Below are 16,440 nucleotides of genomic sequence, written 5' to 3'. Positions count from 1 at the left end.
TTTTCGAGTGACTCTCCCTACACAGACAGACAGACAGATAATTAATTTATAAATTAATTAATTAATTAATTGGGAGTCCAGAGTACAGGTCTACACTCCTTCAGATTTTGCATCTGTGGGACCCTCCACAATATCTTTGGCTGCTGGACTAATTCAGTGTTGCATGCGCGATCGGGTGGGAAACCAGCTCACTGTAGGTGGAAGCAGGCCCAAACATGCATGATGTGAAATCCCGCAAATTAATGAATAGCCTAAATAAAGTGAAAAGATCATATATCATAAATAATATATGTAAAAAAAATAACATAATAGTAAAACAGTGAAAATGAATGAAGTCATTCTAAACAGTCTGACAACCACAGCTGCTGAGCCCAACTAAACAAAAACTGACCATTCTGTGGTTTAATTTGTGCTTTGTGTTTTGGGTCTGCTGTTTAAATGACGTATGGTGAAGTTCCTTCACAGTAAGCCCGATGACCATAACTGCCATGTTGTTTAAGCAGAGGATAATGTATTTGTGAATAGACGGTCACATATGTCAGTTCGCCTTGACGGAGCTGCGTGGGTGAGAGCAGGCCAAAATGTTCTGGTTGCCGGCGGGAGTGGGGAAAATGGTTTTGGTTTTCTGTGGGAGGAGGATGAAATCTTGAGGGAGTGGTCCCATGCAGACGGTCCCATGCAGACGGTCCCATGCAGACGGTCCCATGCAGACGGTCCCATGCAGACGGTCCCATGCAGACGGTCCCATGCAGACGGTCCCATGCAGACTTCTAATTCGAACAAGAATCTCTTGTGTGGGACAGAGGTGTTACCTGCTATTTCATCAAACTACTTACAACACAACGAATTTGCACCACCACATGTAGCTTTTAAGAGTCCCAGGGAACAAAATATAAAATATTTGTGACACTAAAGTTCAGTGTTCTGTTAAAGCTGTAGTACATTTTGTGGATTTGGAGCACTCTCTGGTCAAAATGTGTAATAGTGTGCAACGTACAACACAAGCATTTAATAATGTTGGCCCTTAACATAAGTCAGATCATTGTGAGCGCGTTGAAAGACTATTTAAAGAGAAATCTTTCAGCTGATGTGAACGATGTGCCTTTTAGAGGATGTAGGTGAATTCTGTTGTCATCGCATGTTCATCAGTAGAATGTTGGTTTTGCATTTGCAGAGCTGTCCAGTGCAGTGGTATCTGTAGGTCATCTATGCGTTGAGAAATGAATGCATGCGATTAGACCATTGTGTGTTTGCATGTGTGCAGAGCGCTCATGGAAGCTGTAGTCAATTATTCATATTCATTTATTTAAGTATGTGACGTGGATAATGTCCAACAACATTTCCCCACTGCCCAAGGGAGGATACCACGTTTATTGAAGGCTGAAAAAAGTGCAACACGCTGTTTTTTTTTTTTTTCTTGACTTGCTAAGACCCCAGCTATGCTAGCAAGCTATGATGTTGAGATATAAAGACAGAAAACTTGCTGTTAAACTAAAAACACTTGTTTTGGTTCATGTCAGTCAGATCTGTGAAGGCCTGCCTTACCTATGAGGTGGCTGGTCAGCCCCGAAAAAGCCCTCACGCTGGGTACTTTTAGTTGAACCTTTTATGTAAAAAAAAAAAAAAAAAAAAAAAAGGCGGGTGTGTGTGTGTATGTATGTGTATATATATATATATATATATATATAATATATATATATATATATATATATATATATATATATATATATATATATATTCTCCTTCAGGGAATCTGAAGTATTCAGGATGAATCCTGTACATTTCACAGCATGAATATTTAATAATTGATTATTTTATGTAGTTTTTCTCAGTGCTAAAAATGTTACAACACTTTACACACAATATACATGCATTTTATGTACCTCTCTGATTTCAAGCCCAAACACTGAGCTGTACTTTGAACTTGTTTGTTACTTGAAGCAGCAAACAAATGTATTTCAGCATATTTGAATATAAAATGGGGGAAAATGGCTAATTAGAGTTATCTGAGAACTGTCTGTGACCTAATATTCTAATGAGCCTGCTTGATGACATCCCTCTTTACAAAACTCCAGTTCATATGTGACCCTTCTTCTCAGGTGTTCGACCGCCCTGGTCAAAGATGGACACCAAATTGGAATGAAGCAGTTTTATTTGCCTCCTGTACTGAGTATGGCAACCACAGTATAAGTCTCTGTTCATGCTTCGGCCAGCGGACAACACGGCAGCGCGTAAACACTCTACTGCCCAAAGAATACGGTAGTCTAAATATATTTCCAAGATAAACCGATGACATGACGGATATAATTCAGGAAAATAATACAATTACCTTTACAAATGACTACGATCATATAGTGGTGGAAGTGCTTGTGTTTTCATATCATATTCAGTTTTTTTTTTTTTTTTTTTTTAGATTTATACCAGTCTACATTTTACACTTACATCACGGTCAATTGTCACAATATCAATATGAATTCTATTTTTCAGCTACGTCTTTTTCAGTTAATGGAACATCAACAAAAAGGTCAAATAGTGCCATCTGGTGGCGAACACGAAATATGGCATTCAGAGCACATGGTGCACCTAAAAATAAGCGAGTTAACCAGCCAGCATCGCTGTGCTCATTCACGCTGTTCTAACACACATTAAAACACGAATAGGACACATCTGTAATGTGCAGGGCAACCAGAGTATGAGCCTCTGTTGGTGCTTCAGCCAGCGGACGACTGAAGAAACGGGCTGTCGTTACACCGTTCAGCTCAGGTTTAGCTTCGAATTTATAGCTCTTTAAATAAAGCGTCTTGGAAAAGCCCAACTGGGTATACTGGTCTCTGTTACATGCATTTCAAGACAGTAGGGACAAAAGTCGAGCACTACAACAGTTTAGAGTTATTTACAGTTTTTCTGAACTGAACATACGAAGCTGGTTTCCCCGCGCCAGCGTGCAAACACTCCGCTGCCGAGGCTGCGCCCAGTCACCTGTATATACAGAGGCTGTAATACGCTGACCAACCAGCGGGTGGTGCCAAACCCATTTAGGAACTTCATAACATAACATTAATCATCGATTATTCAATATATTACTTCTCCTTATCTGTATATAACGGTGTACAATAGTTGTATTATTCATAGGATTTCAAGATACTTTGTCATGGCACAGAGTGCAATGAAATTGGGCAGCAATCCGAACTTGGAATAAAATATAAGCTAATATGAAATGCACAATATTAAATGGAAAGACTACAATTTAAAATTCTAAAAAGTAAAAATAAAAAGCCTATAAATTAAAATTAAAGAGTAAAATAAAAAGGGGTGGAATATAAAAGAATGTGGCAGCTATGGTATTGCATGAATGTGAATGGCAGTGTTTCTGTTTACAAATGGTGCAGTTTAATAATAAATATAAGGTGCAAAATGAATGTTTTGTTTATATCTTTTAATACCCCTTGAATATGTTTTGGATGGGTGCAGGTAGACACTCTAGTCCTGTGTTGTTAGTGCCTGGGTGGTAATGTTCGCATTGGGCAGGGTCCAGTTCTCTTATTGCACTGGGGTAGAAGCTGTTCTTAAGTGTGTTTTTCCATGATGTGATGTGATGGACCTGCGGCGTCTGCCTGAGGATAACGGGTCATACAGATGATGACCAGGCTGAGTAGGATGAGGATGGGTCTTTCAGTATATTAGCTGCCCTGCCGAGGCAGCAGGACCTGAAGACCTCCTCCAGGGAGGGCAGCGAGCAGCCGATGATATTCTGGGTTGTGCTGATGACTCCCTGAAGGACTCTCCTGTCCACTTCTGAGCTGCTGGTACATGAATATTATGTACCCACAAAAGCTGATGAATGTAATTAAGTTTCTATGGATTTGTGAAATGACTGTTTTGCGCAGGCCTGGTGTTACACACATGCAGCCAGTGTTTGTCTCCACACAGGAAACGTGAGAAATGACATCTACGTGACGCTGCTACAGGGAGAGTTTGACCGTGGCAAGAAAAAGACACCTAAGAACGTAGAGGTTGTGATGAGTGTACTTGATGATGAAGGGAATCCGATAGAGGTAAACAAACAGTACATTATTGAAGAAGTAGAGAGTAGGCTGTTAAACTTTTAATGGGAATTCCCCCAATTTTTCAAAGTTCCTGCATAATTCAGTGGCTTCAAGTTTAACAAAGTCATCCAGTCTGGTTTGAGGTGAAATGCTCCGGTCTGTCTCATCTGTCTGACTCAAATTTCAGTGGTGGTGATGGGGAACCAGGATTCACAAATACAAGCCATTTTATTTGCTATCTCAAACTACCAGTATGCCTAAATGTAATGTTGATAATGGTATAATAGTAGTAAATCTGAAAAGAAAAAAAACAAAAACCTTTGTGTATTATTTTGCCTTACACTGCCCTGAAGGTACCTCTCCATAATTAGGGAAAAAGATGTAAAGCCAAAACTTCAAAAGCTATTGTAAGGCATCAGGCAATTAGTAATCATTTTATGTAGTAGATATCTGTGAGGTATCTTTTAGAGGCATGAAACTCTTCAGATGTTTGGTTCCGATCAGCACCACTGTGAACAATTCTGGTACCGGTCAGTTTCTTTGGAATGGAGCATTTTGCATCAAACCACTCAAAATGAATTTGCCTACTTTTGTTCATCTTAATGATTGAATTATGCAGAAGTTTTGAAAAATTGCTGGAATTGCACATTAAGAAGCCATACTGGATTGAAAAATGCTTTACTGTCATGTAATGATTAAAATACACCTCCACTCACACATTAAAAAAAAAATTACCATTACTATACAATAAAAAAATTACATACTTTAATATTAATCGATTATATTATGGGCAATTGGAAAGAAAGTGATAAACTCATGTTCTTTTCATTCTCTGATTAGAAAGCCATATTCCCAGGAGCAGGCTATGAGGGGATCACTGAATACAAGTCGGTCATTTACTACCAGGTGAAGCAGCCATGCTGGAATGAGACAGTGAAGGTAAAGGCAGCTTTACTAGTAGTACAGTTGGCAGTATTTCAGCTGCCGTTATCTGGTAATGTTTTAATGTAATGTGTGAGGCCTCTGTATTTTTTAGACATGTTTTCTGCAGCTTGTTGTCTCACTGTTTATTTTCCTGGTCTTAAGCAAATTACAGGCTATGGTTACACAGCCTTTAAAATAATAAAGTTCTTAAAGTTGCTACAATAGATACATTAAAGGTTCGACTTGGAGTCAGTTCAGTAACTATGTAATTGGTTCGACTTTATAGTGCAATGTTATGTTAATTTTTTGTTAGTGTAAGTTTAATTTAAGATGTCATCTGATGAACACACTGTGCATAATGGATTTTGCCAGGGGAAGATTGTTGGTTATGACTAACTTAAGGAAGGTGAATGCGCTTTGTGGGGAAACCTGGTTTACGTCCATGCTTTTATTTCCATTAGGTGGCCATCCCCATAGAGGATGTGTGCCGCTGTCATCTCAGCATGACTTTCAGACACAGATCCTCTCAAGATTGTAGGCTATTTTAACATTTCTTTCAGATAATATTGAAAAAGAAAAACAGTATACTAACACTAACACTCATTTACTATATATGTTTATTTGAATTAATCTATTTTTCATACTTTTACTGTCTGTGTGATGTGTTTTAATCAGTTAAATTATATGCTGTATTATATGCTGTATTGTCTTGCAGCTAGAGATAAGTCTGAAAAACCATTTGGAATGGCTTTTGTTCGGCTGATGAAGTCAGATGGTACCACTCTGCGAGATGGAAAACATGACCTAATTGTCTACAAGGTGGACCAGGACCCCTGCTTTTCAAACCTTTTCTTTTTCCTGCAGCTTGATTGCCCAGGCCAAAGAAATGTATAGTGGCAGATGTGTGCTTGCCTGCAAGGCTTGGCAGTAATGACACACACACAGACTAAACTATGTTACTTTATAAGAGTAATCATAAGAGTGTTTTGTTTGTTTGCACAGGTTTGTGTACAGGGTAAATTATTGTCTCTTTACATAGGTGGATGTAAAAAAAGCAGAAGATGCCAAGACCTGTCTGACTCTGCCAGGCTGCTGGGCTGAGGTTGAGGAGTATGAGAGACAGAGTGGAAAACCTTTCCAGAATTCAAGTCTCATCCCAGTCACTAGGGACAGCTTCCAGATCAGCACACTCACCTGCTCAACAAAGCTCACACAGAACGGTACGGAATGAAAACTGTTCTCATGGATTTACCAGAGATATAAGAGTACAGGTCAAGCATGCTTCCAAAACTTAAGGAAAGACTACAATTTTAAGTGGACCTTATATATAATATTCAGACTCCTCTCTTTGTGTTTTAGTGGATCTTCTGGGGCTTCTCAACTGGAGATCAAATCCTGACAAATTGGAGGAGAATCTTCAGAGACTGATGGAAGTTGATGGAGGAGAGATTGTTAAGGTTGGATTTCATACCCTTGCAAGTTCATAAAAGTGCAAAAGCTTGATGTTCTGAATAGCCATTTCAACATTTTTTTTTTTTCCCTTTTACCTGTAGTTTCTTCAGGACACACTGGATGCTCTCTTTAACATCATGATGGATACTTCTGAGGAGGATACTTATGATTCCTTAGTGTTCAATGCATTGGTAAGCACAGATTTGTTTTTTAAATGAGATAATGAAGATGAAGTATGGCACGAGATCTTTGACTTGATGGCACCCCATATCCATTGCCTGTGGTCCTCTTCAACACCAAATAACTACTGCAGAAGTGATATCAACATGTTATTGTAGCATATCATGATGCTCAAACACAATGAAAACTACAATATAGTTGCAGTTTAATGTCCCCACAAGCAATGAGAATAAGAAGTGGATTGAAGCACTAATTTAATTTTAAACAGAAATAAAATGTTGAGGTGCATAACCAGAGTGTTTTCTATGGGTTGGCCATGCGAGAGTCTGTGATTTTTGTTTGTTTGTTTGTTTAATTATTTTCTCCTCATCTGTTAATTTACTAATACTATGGTAGCAGCACATAGTTTTTGTTGCAAAATCCTTAGTTACTGAGCTCAGTCTAGTTAAGAGAAGTTAATTTGGATGAATTCTACAGACCGGATGCTAGGGGCCCGTAGGATGGCCCCTCTTCTCCCCATCACTCAGCCATGGCTCCTTCCATTGTGCAGACACCTGTTCTCGCAGGTGCAAGTGGAAATCTTTCACCCTCGCCCAGAACACCTGGCTCTCTGGGCTTGGCCTATGGCAGAATAAATATAACTTCTTATGGAATACATCAGAATGTTGTGATGACTACATTGCAGTGTGTTCTGCATATATGGCATCATGCAAGGGCGATTAGTGTCAGTAAGAGTAGAGACTTATGAGTATTGGAACTAGCACACCATTGGCTTAGACCGACAAGGTTTTATTTGTGTTCAATACAGTTTTGAGATATGGAGGTTCAAATGTTTCACTTTCAAAATAGCAAAGCTCTTATTCAGAATAATTAACTTTTAAGATATGAAAGACATTGTCTTGAGATACTGAATGACTGCTAAATGGTAAAATCCTAGGATATGTGGAAATGGCCCCAGGATGGACCAAGCAAAAATGTAACATTTTAATTCTTACTGCTTACATTCTGTTTAGAATTGTAAGATATCTGTGAATATACCCAAAGTGGAATGAGTTATTCCTTTATCAGATAACCCCTCTTTCATATTTATCTAAAACAAATTAAATATAAAGGTAAAACACTGGTAGTACACTGTTTTACATTTATTTTACTTTCAAATGCACTATATTGCCAAAAGTATTCACTCACCATCCAAATCATTGAATTCAGGTGTTCCAATCACTTCCATGGACACAGGTGTATAAAGCCGAGCCCCTAGGCCTGCAGACTGCTTCTACAGACATTAGTGAAAGAATTGGTCGCTCTCAGGAGCTCAGTGAGTTCCAGCGTGGTACCGTGATCGGACGCCACCTGTACAACAAGTCCAGTCATGAAATTTCCTCACTACTAAATATTCCACAGTCAATTGTCAGTGGGATTAAAACAAAGTGGAAGCGATTGGGAACGACAGCAGCTCAGCCACAAAGTGGTCGGCCACGCAAATGACGGAGTGGGGTCAGCGGATGCTGAGGGGCATAGTGTGCAGAGGTCACAGACTTTCTGCAGAGTCAATCACTACAGACCTCCAAACTTCATGTGGCTTTCAGATCAGCTCAAGAACAGCGTAGAGAGCTTCATGGAATGGGTTTCCATGGCCGAGCAGCTGCATCCAAGCCTTATGTCACCAAGCGCAATGCAAAGCATGGAATGCAGTGGTGTAAAGCGCCGCTACTGGACTCTAGAGCAGTGGAGACGTGTTCTCTGGAGTGACCAATCGCGCTTCTCCGTCTGGCAATCCTATGAATGAGTCTGGGTTTGGCAGTTGCCAGGAGAACGGTTCTTGTCTGACTGCATTGTGCTGAGGTGTAAAGTTCGGTGGAGGGGGGATTATGGTGTGGGGTTGTTTTTCAGGAGTTGGGCTCGGCCCCTTCGTTCCAGTGAAAGGAACTCTTAAAGCTTCAGCACCAAGAGATTTTGGACAATTTCATGCTCCCAACTTTGTGGGAACAGTTTGGGGACAGCCCCTTCCTGTTCCAACATGACTGCGCACCAGTGCACAAAGCAGGTCCATAAAGATATGGATGAGCCAGTTTGGTGTGGAAGAATTTGACTAGCCCTGACCTCAACCCGATAGAACACTTTTAGGGTGAAATGGAGTGGAGACTGCAAGCCAGGCCATAAACATACTCCTAATCCTTGTGGAAAGCCTTTCCAGAAGAGTTGAAGCTGTTATAGCTGCAAAGGGTGGGCCGACATCATATAAAACCCTATGGATTAAGAATGGGATGTCACTCAAGTTCGTATGCGTGTTAAGGCAGATGAGCGAATACTTTTGGCAAAATAGTGCATTTGTCTAGGTTTCATAAACCATGCCAATATTTAAATGATCATACTACAAATATATTGTACTAAATATACTGTTTGCCCAAATTTATGTGGACACCTGGCCATCACATCTATACGAGCTTGTTGGGCATCTCTTTCCAGAACCATGGGCATTGGCATTATTATGTCACTTCAACTAAGGTTGTTCATTTTTGGTTTTGACTTGATGGTGGTTTGTTTTTTTTTTTTTTTTTTTTTTTTTTTTTTTTTTTTTTTTTTTTTTTTTTTTTTAACTTAGTGCAGCAACTATAATCAGCATTACATGATTAACTACATGTATAACCTCTATATTCTACATCCATATTTTATAAGTGTATATTATATATTCTAAATCCACAGAATGACTGACAGCAGCTGGTATCCTTTTCTTGTACTGCTGTATGTATTGTACTGTATGCACTCTCAATAACTGCAACAAATTAATTCTCGTTTCATCTTCTTTGGCCAGGTGTTTATAATCTCACTGATTGGGGACATAAAATTTCAGCACTTCAACCCAGTTCTCGAGACTTACATAAACCAGCACTTCAGTGCCACACTAGCTTACATGTAAGAATTTATTTTTTTTTTTTATTCTTTTTTTAGTATTTTTTCTGTCTCACAAGCAAGCATCTGTCATGTATACACACCATCACAATTTCACCTTGATCTTTTTATACTTGCAGGAAATTGACGAAGGTGTTGAATTATTATGTTGGTCACACAGAGGATCCAGCTCACATAGAGAGGCTCTATGCTGCCCTAAAAGCCTTCAAGTACCTTTTCCGCTTCATTGTACAGTCTCGCATCCTTTATCTCAGGTAGGTTACACAGCCCAGGAATACACAACAGGCTTTTGTTCTTTTAATTTGTTGTTTTGCTAATTAGTCAAGATGGTTTGAGAAATATTGTTGTGTGTGTGTGTGTGTGTGTGTGTGTGTGTGTGTGTGTGTGTGTGTGTGTGTGTGTGTGTGTGTGTGTGTATACACATTGTATGTTATAAACCAATGCAAGGGACTGTATCAGTGCTTCAAGGAAGGTTGCTTTCATCCTGAATATTCCTTGCTGTAGGACACTACATTATTCATTACTATGAAATATAATGAACTGCAGGAACACAGTTATGAAGTCTTTCATATACGCTGATGTGTTTGTGTATAGAGGACATCTTGCTGGAGAGGAACTACCAGTATATTGATAAGACTGACAGATGATGAATTTTTGCTGCGTCTCATGTCTCTTAGATTTTATGGGAACAGTAAGGATGGGGATGAGTTTTTCGACTCCATTCGGGCACTTTTCCTGTCCATCAACACTCTGATGGACAGGCCTCTGGATGAAGCTGTGAAGATAAAGGTGAGTGGGGAGCTTTTTTTCATTTTTGAATGTATCAAGTCCATAAAATGTTTTGAATATAAGGGATTATAATATTATTTTGAAAACAGAATTTATTTGGACTATGTAGATAACTAAGTCACAGAAACCACTTATTGTAACTATGAAAATTTGCATTTTTGAAAGGTGCAAGAGTTTCATAATCAAAAGAAAAAAACTATACATGTCTTTCATCTGTATCTTTTTCATCAACCTAGAGTGATCTAAAGCTGGTATATTTCACTCTTCGTCTCTTTTTTTTTTTTTTTTTTTTTCTTCCCCAGGGAGCAATTTTAAAATACCTTCCCACCATCATCAATGACATCCAATATGTTTTTGATCCAGTGGAGCTCAGGTAAACAGTCACAGCAGTCTGCCAAATATGAGTGCTTTTGGGGGGTGTGTGTGTGTGTGTGTGTGTGTGTGTGTGTGTGTGTGTGTGTGTGTGTGTGTTGGGCAAAATACTTTGAAACACTAGTGATGGCTGAAAACTCAAAACACTGTCCTAAATGTTTTCTTGCTGTTATTGGTTGCCAGTTTTCTTCATGCAACTGTTTTGGTAATGTTTCATAAAAATTCCTTATAAAAAATCGTCTCTCACCGCTTGCTTCAGTCCCACTATCTCCTTAAGAGTGGTATAGTACAATACCATTGTTAAACTTATCACTTGCGAACATGTTGACTACTGAGGATTATTAGTTTGCTCATTCCTTTAAAAGTGCTCGGTAACACTGAGATTAATAACTGATTCATTGATTTATCGGTCTCCCCAGGCTTTAGCAGGATCTACAGTGTTAAGAGGCCATTATTTGAGGTCCTTTTTAGAATTTGTCTGACAAGCATGTTTGCTGCGTGTTGTGTGCTGATTCTAAAATGTCTTTCTTAATGGGTAAATATCCCCGTATGTGTGTGTGGGGGGAAAATATATATATATATATATATATATATATATATATATATATATATATATATATATATAATATGTATGTGTGTGTGTGTGTATATATATATATATATATATATATATATATATATATATATATATATATATATATATATATATATATGTGTGCGCAAGTAAGTAAGTAAGGTCTGAATTTGTATTCCATTACCTCCCAGCCCTGTGTGTGTCTGTGTATGTAGTATGCAAAACATCCTAGACACTTAAGCACCTTATTTCAATTTATTTTGGTAATAAGTGTGCAAATAATACAGTAAACAGTTATCAGGTTTTTCTGTTGTCACACAAACAGATGATACCTTTTGAGCTATCTGAAACCACATTTATCTTGGACGCTCCCAGCTATTGTATAGTCTTAATAAATTGTCATAATACTGGTCTTTCATGAGGAGAGGTTTGGAAATGATTAATGAACACACTGATAAGTAAAATTGATATTTATTCATTTTAGCATGCATTAATGGTACATCTAAAAAAGTATTGAAAATACTGTTTATCTACAAATTTCTCTCTTGCTGTGGAAGTGTTCTGCTGGCTAAGTTTATTGAGAGCATTCCAGACTCTCAGCTGGTGAGACAAAAACTGGGCTGTATGGTGAAGATTGTGGAGAGTGACCTTTTCAAATTGCCAGGTGAGAAACTCCCTTAAACTGTATGTGGAATTTACTGGGCATTTATATTACTGGTAGAAGCATAGCAAAAAGTTTGGAAGATGGCAGTGTGATAACGCTGGAAGCCTCTGCTCTGTGGAAAAGTTTTGCTTCATTTGCTTTTTTTCTTTGATTTCTTGGTGCTGTGGTCCCACATGATAAATAGTACCACACTCTGGAAACAATGATTGCAAAGTGGGAGAATAAACATGCCAAGGGTGAACACAAAAAGCAAGCTGGCTAAAAGTAGCAAGGACTGTGTTGCCAGCAATGCACCTGAGCAAACGGATGACATTAGGCAGCTAATTGGCAGCATCAAGTGTGAAGTGTCTGTGCTCAGAGCCAAGTTTTGCTAAATTAAGGTTGTAGTCTAAAAGCCGACTTACAGGCGTAGGAACAAACGCTGCAGGTGGTTCTGGACTGTCTGACAAAATAGACACCCATGTCACTACTTAATAAACATGTGTTCACTTGTGAAATAAAAGTGAAAACGTTTGTGAAGAAATAACATTGTTATTGAAATGTTGAAGCATCTTTAGCAGGGGTGCCTAACCAAATTATTTGTTACACTGGATTTATTACACTCTTCTACACTCTCACAGATACTAGTTTTATTTAGCCATGAAGACGGATGGTTTTTGTCAGCTTTGTTATACCTCAGAATATCTGTGATCCAAATCAGATGCATTTTTTTTTTTTCCTCAAACTTTAATAGTAAGCAAGCAATCTAATCCTGATTTGGGATTCTTGCTTGATTGGTCTGAAATTGTTCACCATAAGGGATTAAAAAATGTTTTTGATACTCTGTTACCTTTTATAACATACATTCAGGGTTTACAGACCTCTGATTAGGGAGACACAACCTGTTTTACAATGTGATAAATGATTTTATGCTGTACTTCATAACACTAGATACTGACCTGGAACCAGGTTTATGGTCTGAGGGTTAAGACTGGACTGGCTTGGGTCCCCAGGGGTGACTTGTATGAGTGATTTTATATGAATGGCTTCCATTCTAGGTGTAGGTTATTTGTTTTGTTTGTTTGTTCATTTGTATTTTTAATTTGAAAATATCTGAAAATAACATCTCTTTCCTATAAATTTATTATTATTATTATTATTATTATTATTATTATTATATTTGTTGAATGTTTTTGTTAGTTTTTTTTGTTTTTATTTATGTATTTTATCATTTTTTTAAATATTAATTTTAAGTTATATCTATTCTTATTATCAGTGCTTTATAATGTACTTCTAAACTGAAGACACCTGGTTATGTCTTGGGAGGAGAGAGTGGCGGGGGGGGGGGGCGGCTAAGTTAGTTCACATTGAGCTATGCTGATATTGGTGAATTTAGCAAAATTAATAGGAAGAATTTTTTAAAAATGTAAAAAGCGCATCAGGTGAATAGCGTTTCTCTTTTTCCAGACTGCCGTAATGTGCTGTTGCCCCTGCTCGCAGACCAGCTTAGTGGCCAGCTGGATGATCGCTCCAATAAGCCTGACCATGAGGCCTGTGTGCAACTTCTGAGTACTGTACTGGACATGCTAGACCGCAAAGACATGGTTTGTCTCTCAGCAGAAAAAAAATTCACTTTTCATGGTCATAGGCCTTTACATGTTGACGTGGACTGTCATTGACCACTACGGCTCCAATATTGTTACGTGCAAGCAAGAAATACATGCCAGTTTTGTTCAGCCATGCAGTCCATGAGCAGTTTTGTGCAATTAAGAGACAATTTCAAGTCATTCAGGTTACCTCACCTGAAACTGTAAAGTACTGTCTGCACAAATTTAGCTGTTTCTGGTGTCAGTCCAATCTCATTCATTCGTTTGTTTGTTCATCCTTTTTCCCTGTGTTGTCTCCACTAATTTCCCCAGGGTCCCATGGGGGGTCATGTACAATTAATTATGGAGCGTCTCTTGCGGAGGGTCAACCGCACAGTCATCGGCATGAGCAGAGACTCTCCTCTAATTGTGTGTTTCTCGGAATCAGTCAAGTAAAACTTTGATTGCGATTTTGTTTAAACTATTAAGAAAAACTGTTAAAAATGTGTTAATGCTGTAGCAATGACTTTTTACAGGGTGTTGTAATATATAACAAACTTGATGCATTCTCCCTGTTTTGCTCTGGGCATAGGGACATTACCTGGCTTGCATGATTGCTGTCTTGAATCAGATGGAAGATGCACACTATGCCCTCTACATAAGCACCTTTAAAACCAGGCAGGACATCATTGTAAGTCCAGGTCTCCTTTTGTTAAAGTCAAAGGCACTTCAAGAAGTCCTTAGCTTTTTATTGGTCATGTATGTTCTTAAATGACTCGAATCCTTTTCAAATGAATCTTGAAAGGCCAAAAGCGTGGGTCGAATAGTGAGTCTATTTAGTTCTTGAAAAATATATTCTTGTTCCTGTTCCTATTTCTGGCTTTTGCAAAAATGTATTTTACTGTTCTTAATAGCTTCTTTTACTTTACTTTTATTTTGATTATTTATAGTCCAAAAATTAAGATTCATCACATGCAGGCTGCTTTCTATTTATGTCCTAAAGCACCCAGACATCCCTTCAAATTAGTGAATTTTCACCCTGTATCTAAAAGTACAGGATGGCTTTAGGAAGCATAATTTTTTTTTTTTAGGCTTATTTTGACTTTATTAATTCTTATACCTTGAATCTGTTCATTTATATGCACATAAAGTGTGACTTCCCTTGAGACACACTTAAACACAGTTAATAGAACCTGTTGGGAAGTTGCTTATAGTTTTGTTAGAAAATGTTTATGCAAAATATATTTTTGCAGAAAACTCAAAGTTGAGCCACAGATGTTTGTTTATTTATTTATCAAGTTGTAAATCTGCGTTTATAACCAAAACAACCTGCTAACACATGGAAGCGCCTTGCATGTTCCTGCTTGATCACGCATGAATTTGTGTTTCATACTATGTTGCTCCAGTTGTTTGATAAAACGTCATTAAAACAGCTTCGGTAACTGTGTAGTTAGTGTAGTGACGTTGCAGACCCCCCCCCCCCTGCAATTTTGTATCTGGGCAGAATGATTGTGCACTTCACCCTTCAGTCATATTACAGTATTTCTACAGGTTAGTCAGAGCCTTGATGACCTACATTAATGGAAGACATAATAATTTGAAGCCATATTAAAAATTAAAAACTCAATCCCATTATTTATCTGTAACCCCTAAGATTAGGATTACTTTTCACACTTCGTTTAATTTTCATTTTTTTCTCTGTAATTTCTCATTTAGCCATTTCTGAACCATGCCAAAACTTAGACTTTGTGTTAGAAAGAAAATCATGCATTTACAGCACCTTGTGATTAATGTCCTAATGACTGGACTTCTTAACATGTTTATGTGAAAGGTACAGTATAACTAAAGATATTAAAAATAAAAATGTACACACATCCAGTTGCATCATCACAGGCTTCATTTGTAGTGTTTCTTTTATAATTATAGTTTTTGCTTGCTCTGACTTTCTATTTGTTTTAATTAGTTTTATCTTGTTATTGTAACAAATTTTGTGCTTGGCTTATGGTTGTTAAGTGCCTTGAAATGACAGGAAATGTGTTTACCAAAATGCTGAAATGGCTAATAGTTGAAAAATAAAATGATCTTTTTAGCCAAAACATTTAACCACCTGATTTGTCTGTATATACATCTGCATGTTGTCTTACAGTAGAGCTCATGTTTCTCCTTACCAGGACTTCCTTATGGAGACATTCATCATGTTTAAGGACATGATGGGAAATGTATTCCCCTCTGATTGGATGACCATGAACCTCCTACAAATGCAAGTGTTTCTGCGGGCCATAAACTTGTACTCTGATGTTCTCAACCAGTACTTCCTGGACCCTGCTTATTTCCATTTGCAGGTTAGTCTCGGGACATTTTTAAAAAAAAATCTTTTCATCTTCCAATTGGCTAATAGTTTCGCCCGGACGTCTGTTCTCTCATGTCATATGACCCCAGCGTGTCTGAAAGTGTGAAGTGCTGCTTATGTAGTGTCATAAAGCAATTAAACATGCTAGCAGGAGAGTGCTGACTCCTCAGTACTACGCCAGTGTTGTTGAATCACAAGCATTTTGTTGGACTACAATACAACCCTCTTAACCTTTTGCACCTGCTTCAGTGCTTTTGCATTTATAGTAGTTTAGAGAATCATTGTGTGTGCGCTTATTTATTCATTTATGTATTTGCTTATTATATAAACACTAACTAGTCACTTTATTGAGTGCACCTACTTATGTCTACACTCTTGTCCATTTTACCAGGCCCACTCACCACGTAGGTGCACTTTGTCCTACAATTGCAGACTATAGTCTGTGATTTCTTTGTATATTTTCTTAGCCCCCTTTTCCCCTGCTCCTCAATGATCAGGACCCCCCACAGGACCAGCACAGAGCAGGTATTATTTGGGTTGTGGACCATTCTCAGCACTGCAGTGATACTGACATGGCAGTGACGGGTTAGTGCGAGTTGCAGTGGTGTGAGTGA

The 16,440-nt window shown here is 38.2% G+C and overlaps 1 protein-coding gene across 1 annotated transcript in view; it reads left to right on the top strand.

Moving 5' to 3' along the window:
- The window catches only part of dock5 (dedicator of cytokinesis 5), a 54,402-nt gene that overhangs the window by 13,506 nt on the left and 24,456 nt on the right, over window positions 1-16,440 (top strand). The window contains exons 14-29 of the mRNA XM_017719087.2: window positions 3,931-4,055; window positions 4,887-4,985; window positions 5,432-5,504; window positions 5,686-5,789; window positions 6,010-6,190; window positions 6,330-6,427; window positions 6,524-6,613; window positions 9,415-9,515; window positions 9,632-9,766; window positions 10,190-10,301; window positions 10,604-10,674; window positions 11,805-11,911; window positions 13,358-13,494; window positions 13,810-13,905; window positions 14,069-14,167; window positions 15,648-15,818. Of these exons, the coding sequence (XP_017574576.1) occupies window positions 3,931-4,055; window positions 4,887-4,985; window positions 5,432-5,504; window positions 5,686-5,789; window positions 6,010-6,190; window positions 6,330-6,427; window positions 6,524-6,613; window positions 9,415-9,515; window positions 9,632-9,766; window positions 10,190-10,301; window positions 10,604-10,674; window positions 11,805-11,911; window positions 13,358-13,494; window positions 13,810-13,905; window positions 14,069-14,167; window positions 15,648-15,818 (1,799 nt within the window). The remainder of the gene's footprint in view (window positions 1-3,930; window positions 4,056-4,886; window positions 4,986-5,431; window positions 5,505-5,685; window positions 5,790-6,009; window positions 6,191-6,329; window positions 6,428-6,523; window positions 6,614-9,414; window positions 9,516-9,631; window positions 9,767-10,189; window positions 10,302-10,603; window positions 10,675-11,804; window positions 11,912-13,357; window positions 13,495-13,809; window positions 13,906-14,068; window positions 14,168-15,647; window positions 15,819-16,440) is intronic.

This window comes from Pygocentrus nattereri, chromosome 28 (assembly GCF_015220715.1).
Source record: "Pygocentrus nattereri isolate fPygNat1 chromosome 28, fPygNat1.pri, whole genome shotgun sequence".
In the NCBI taxonomy this organism is placed as follows: domain Eukaryota; kingdom Metazoa; phylum Chordata; class Actinopteri; order Characiformes; family Serrasalmidae; genus Pygocentrus; species Pygocentrus nattereri.
The sequence above is the reverse complement of the archived record's forward strand: the minus strand, read 5'-3'. Positions and strand labels throughout refer to the sequence as shown.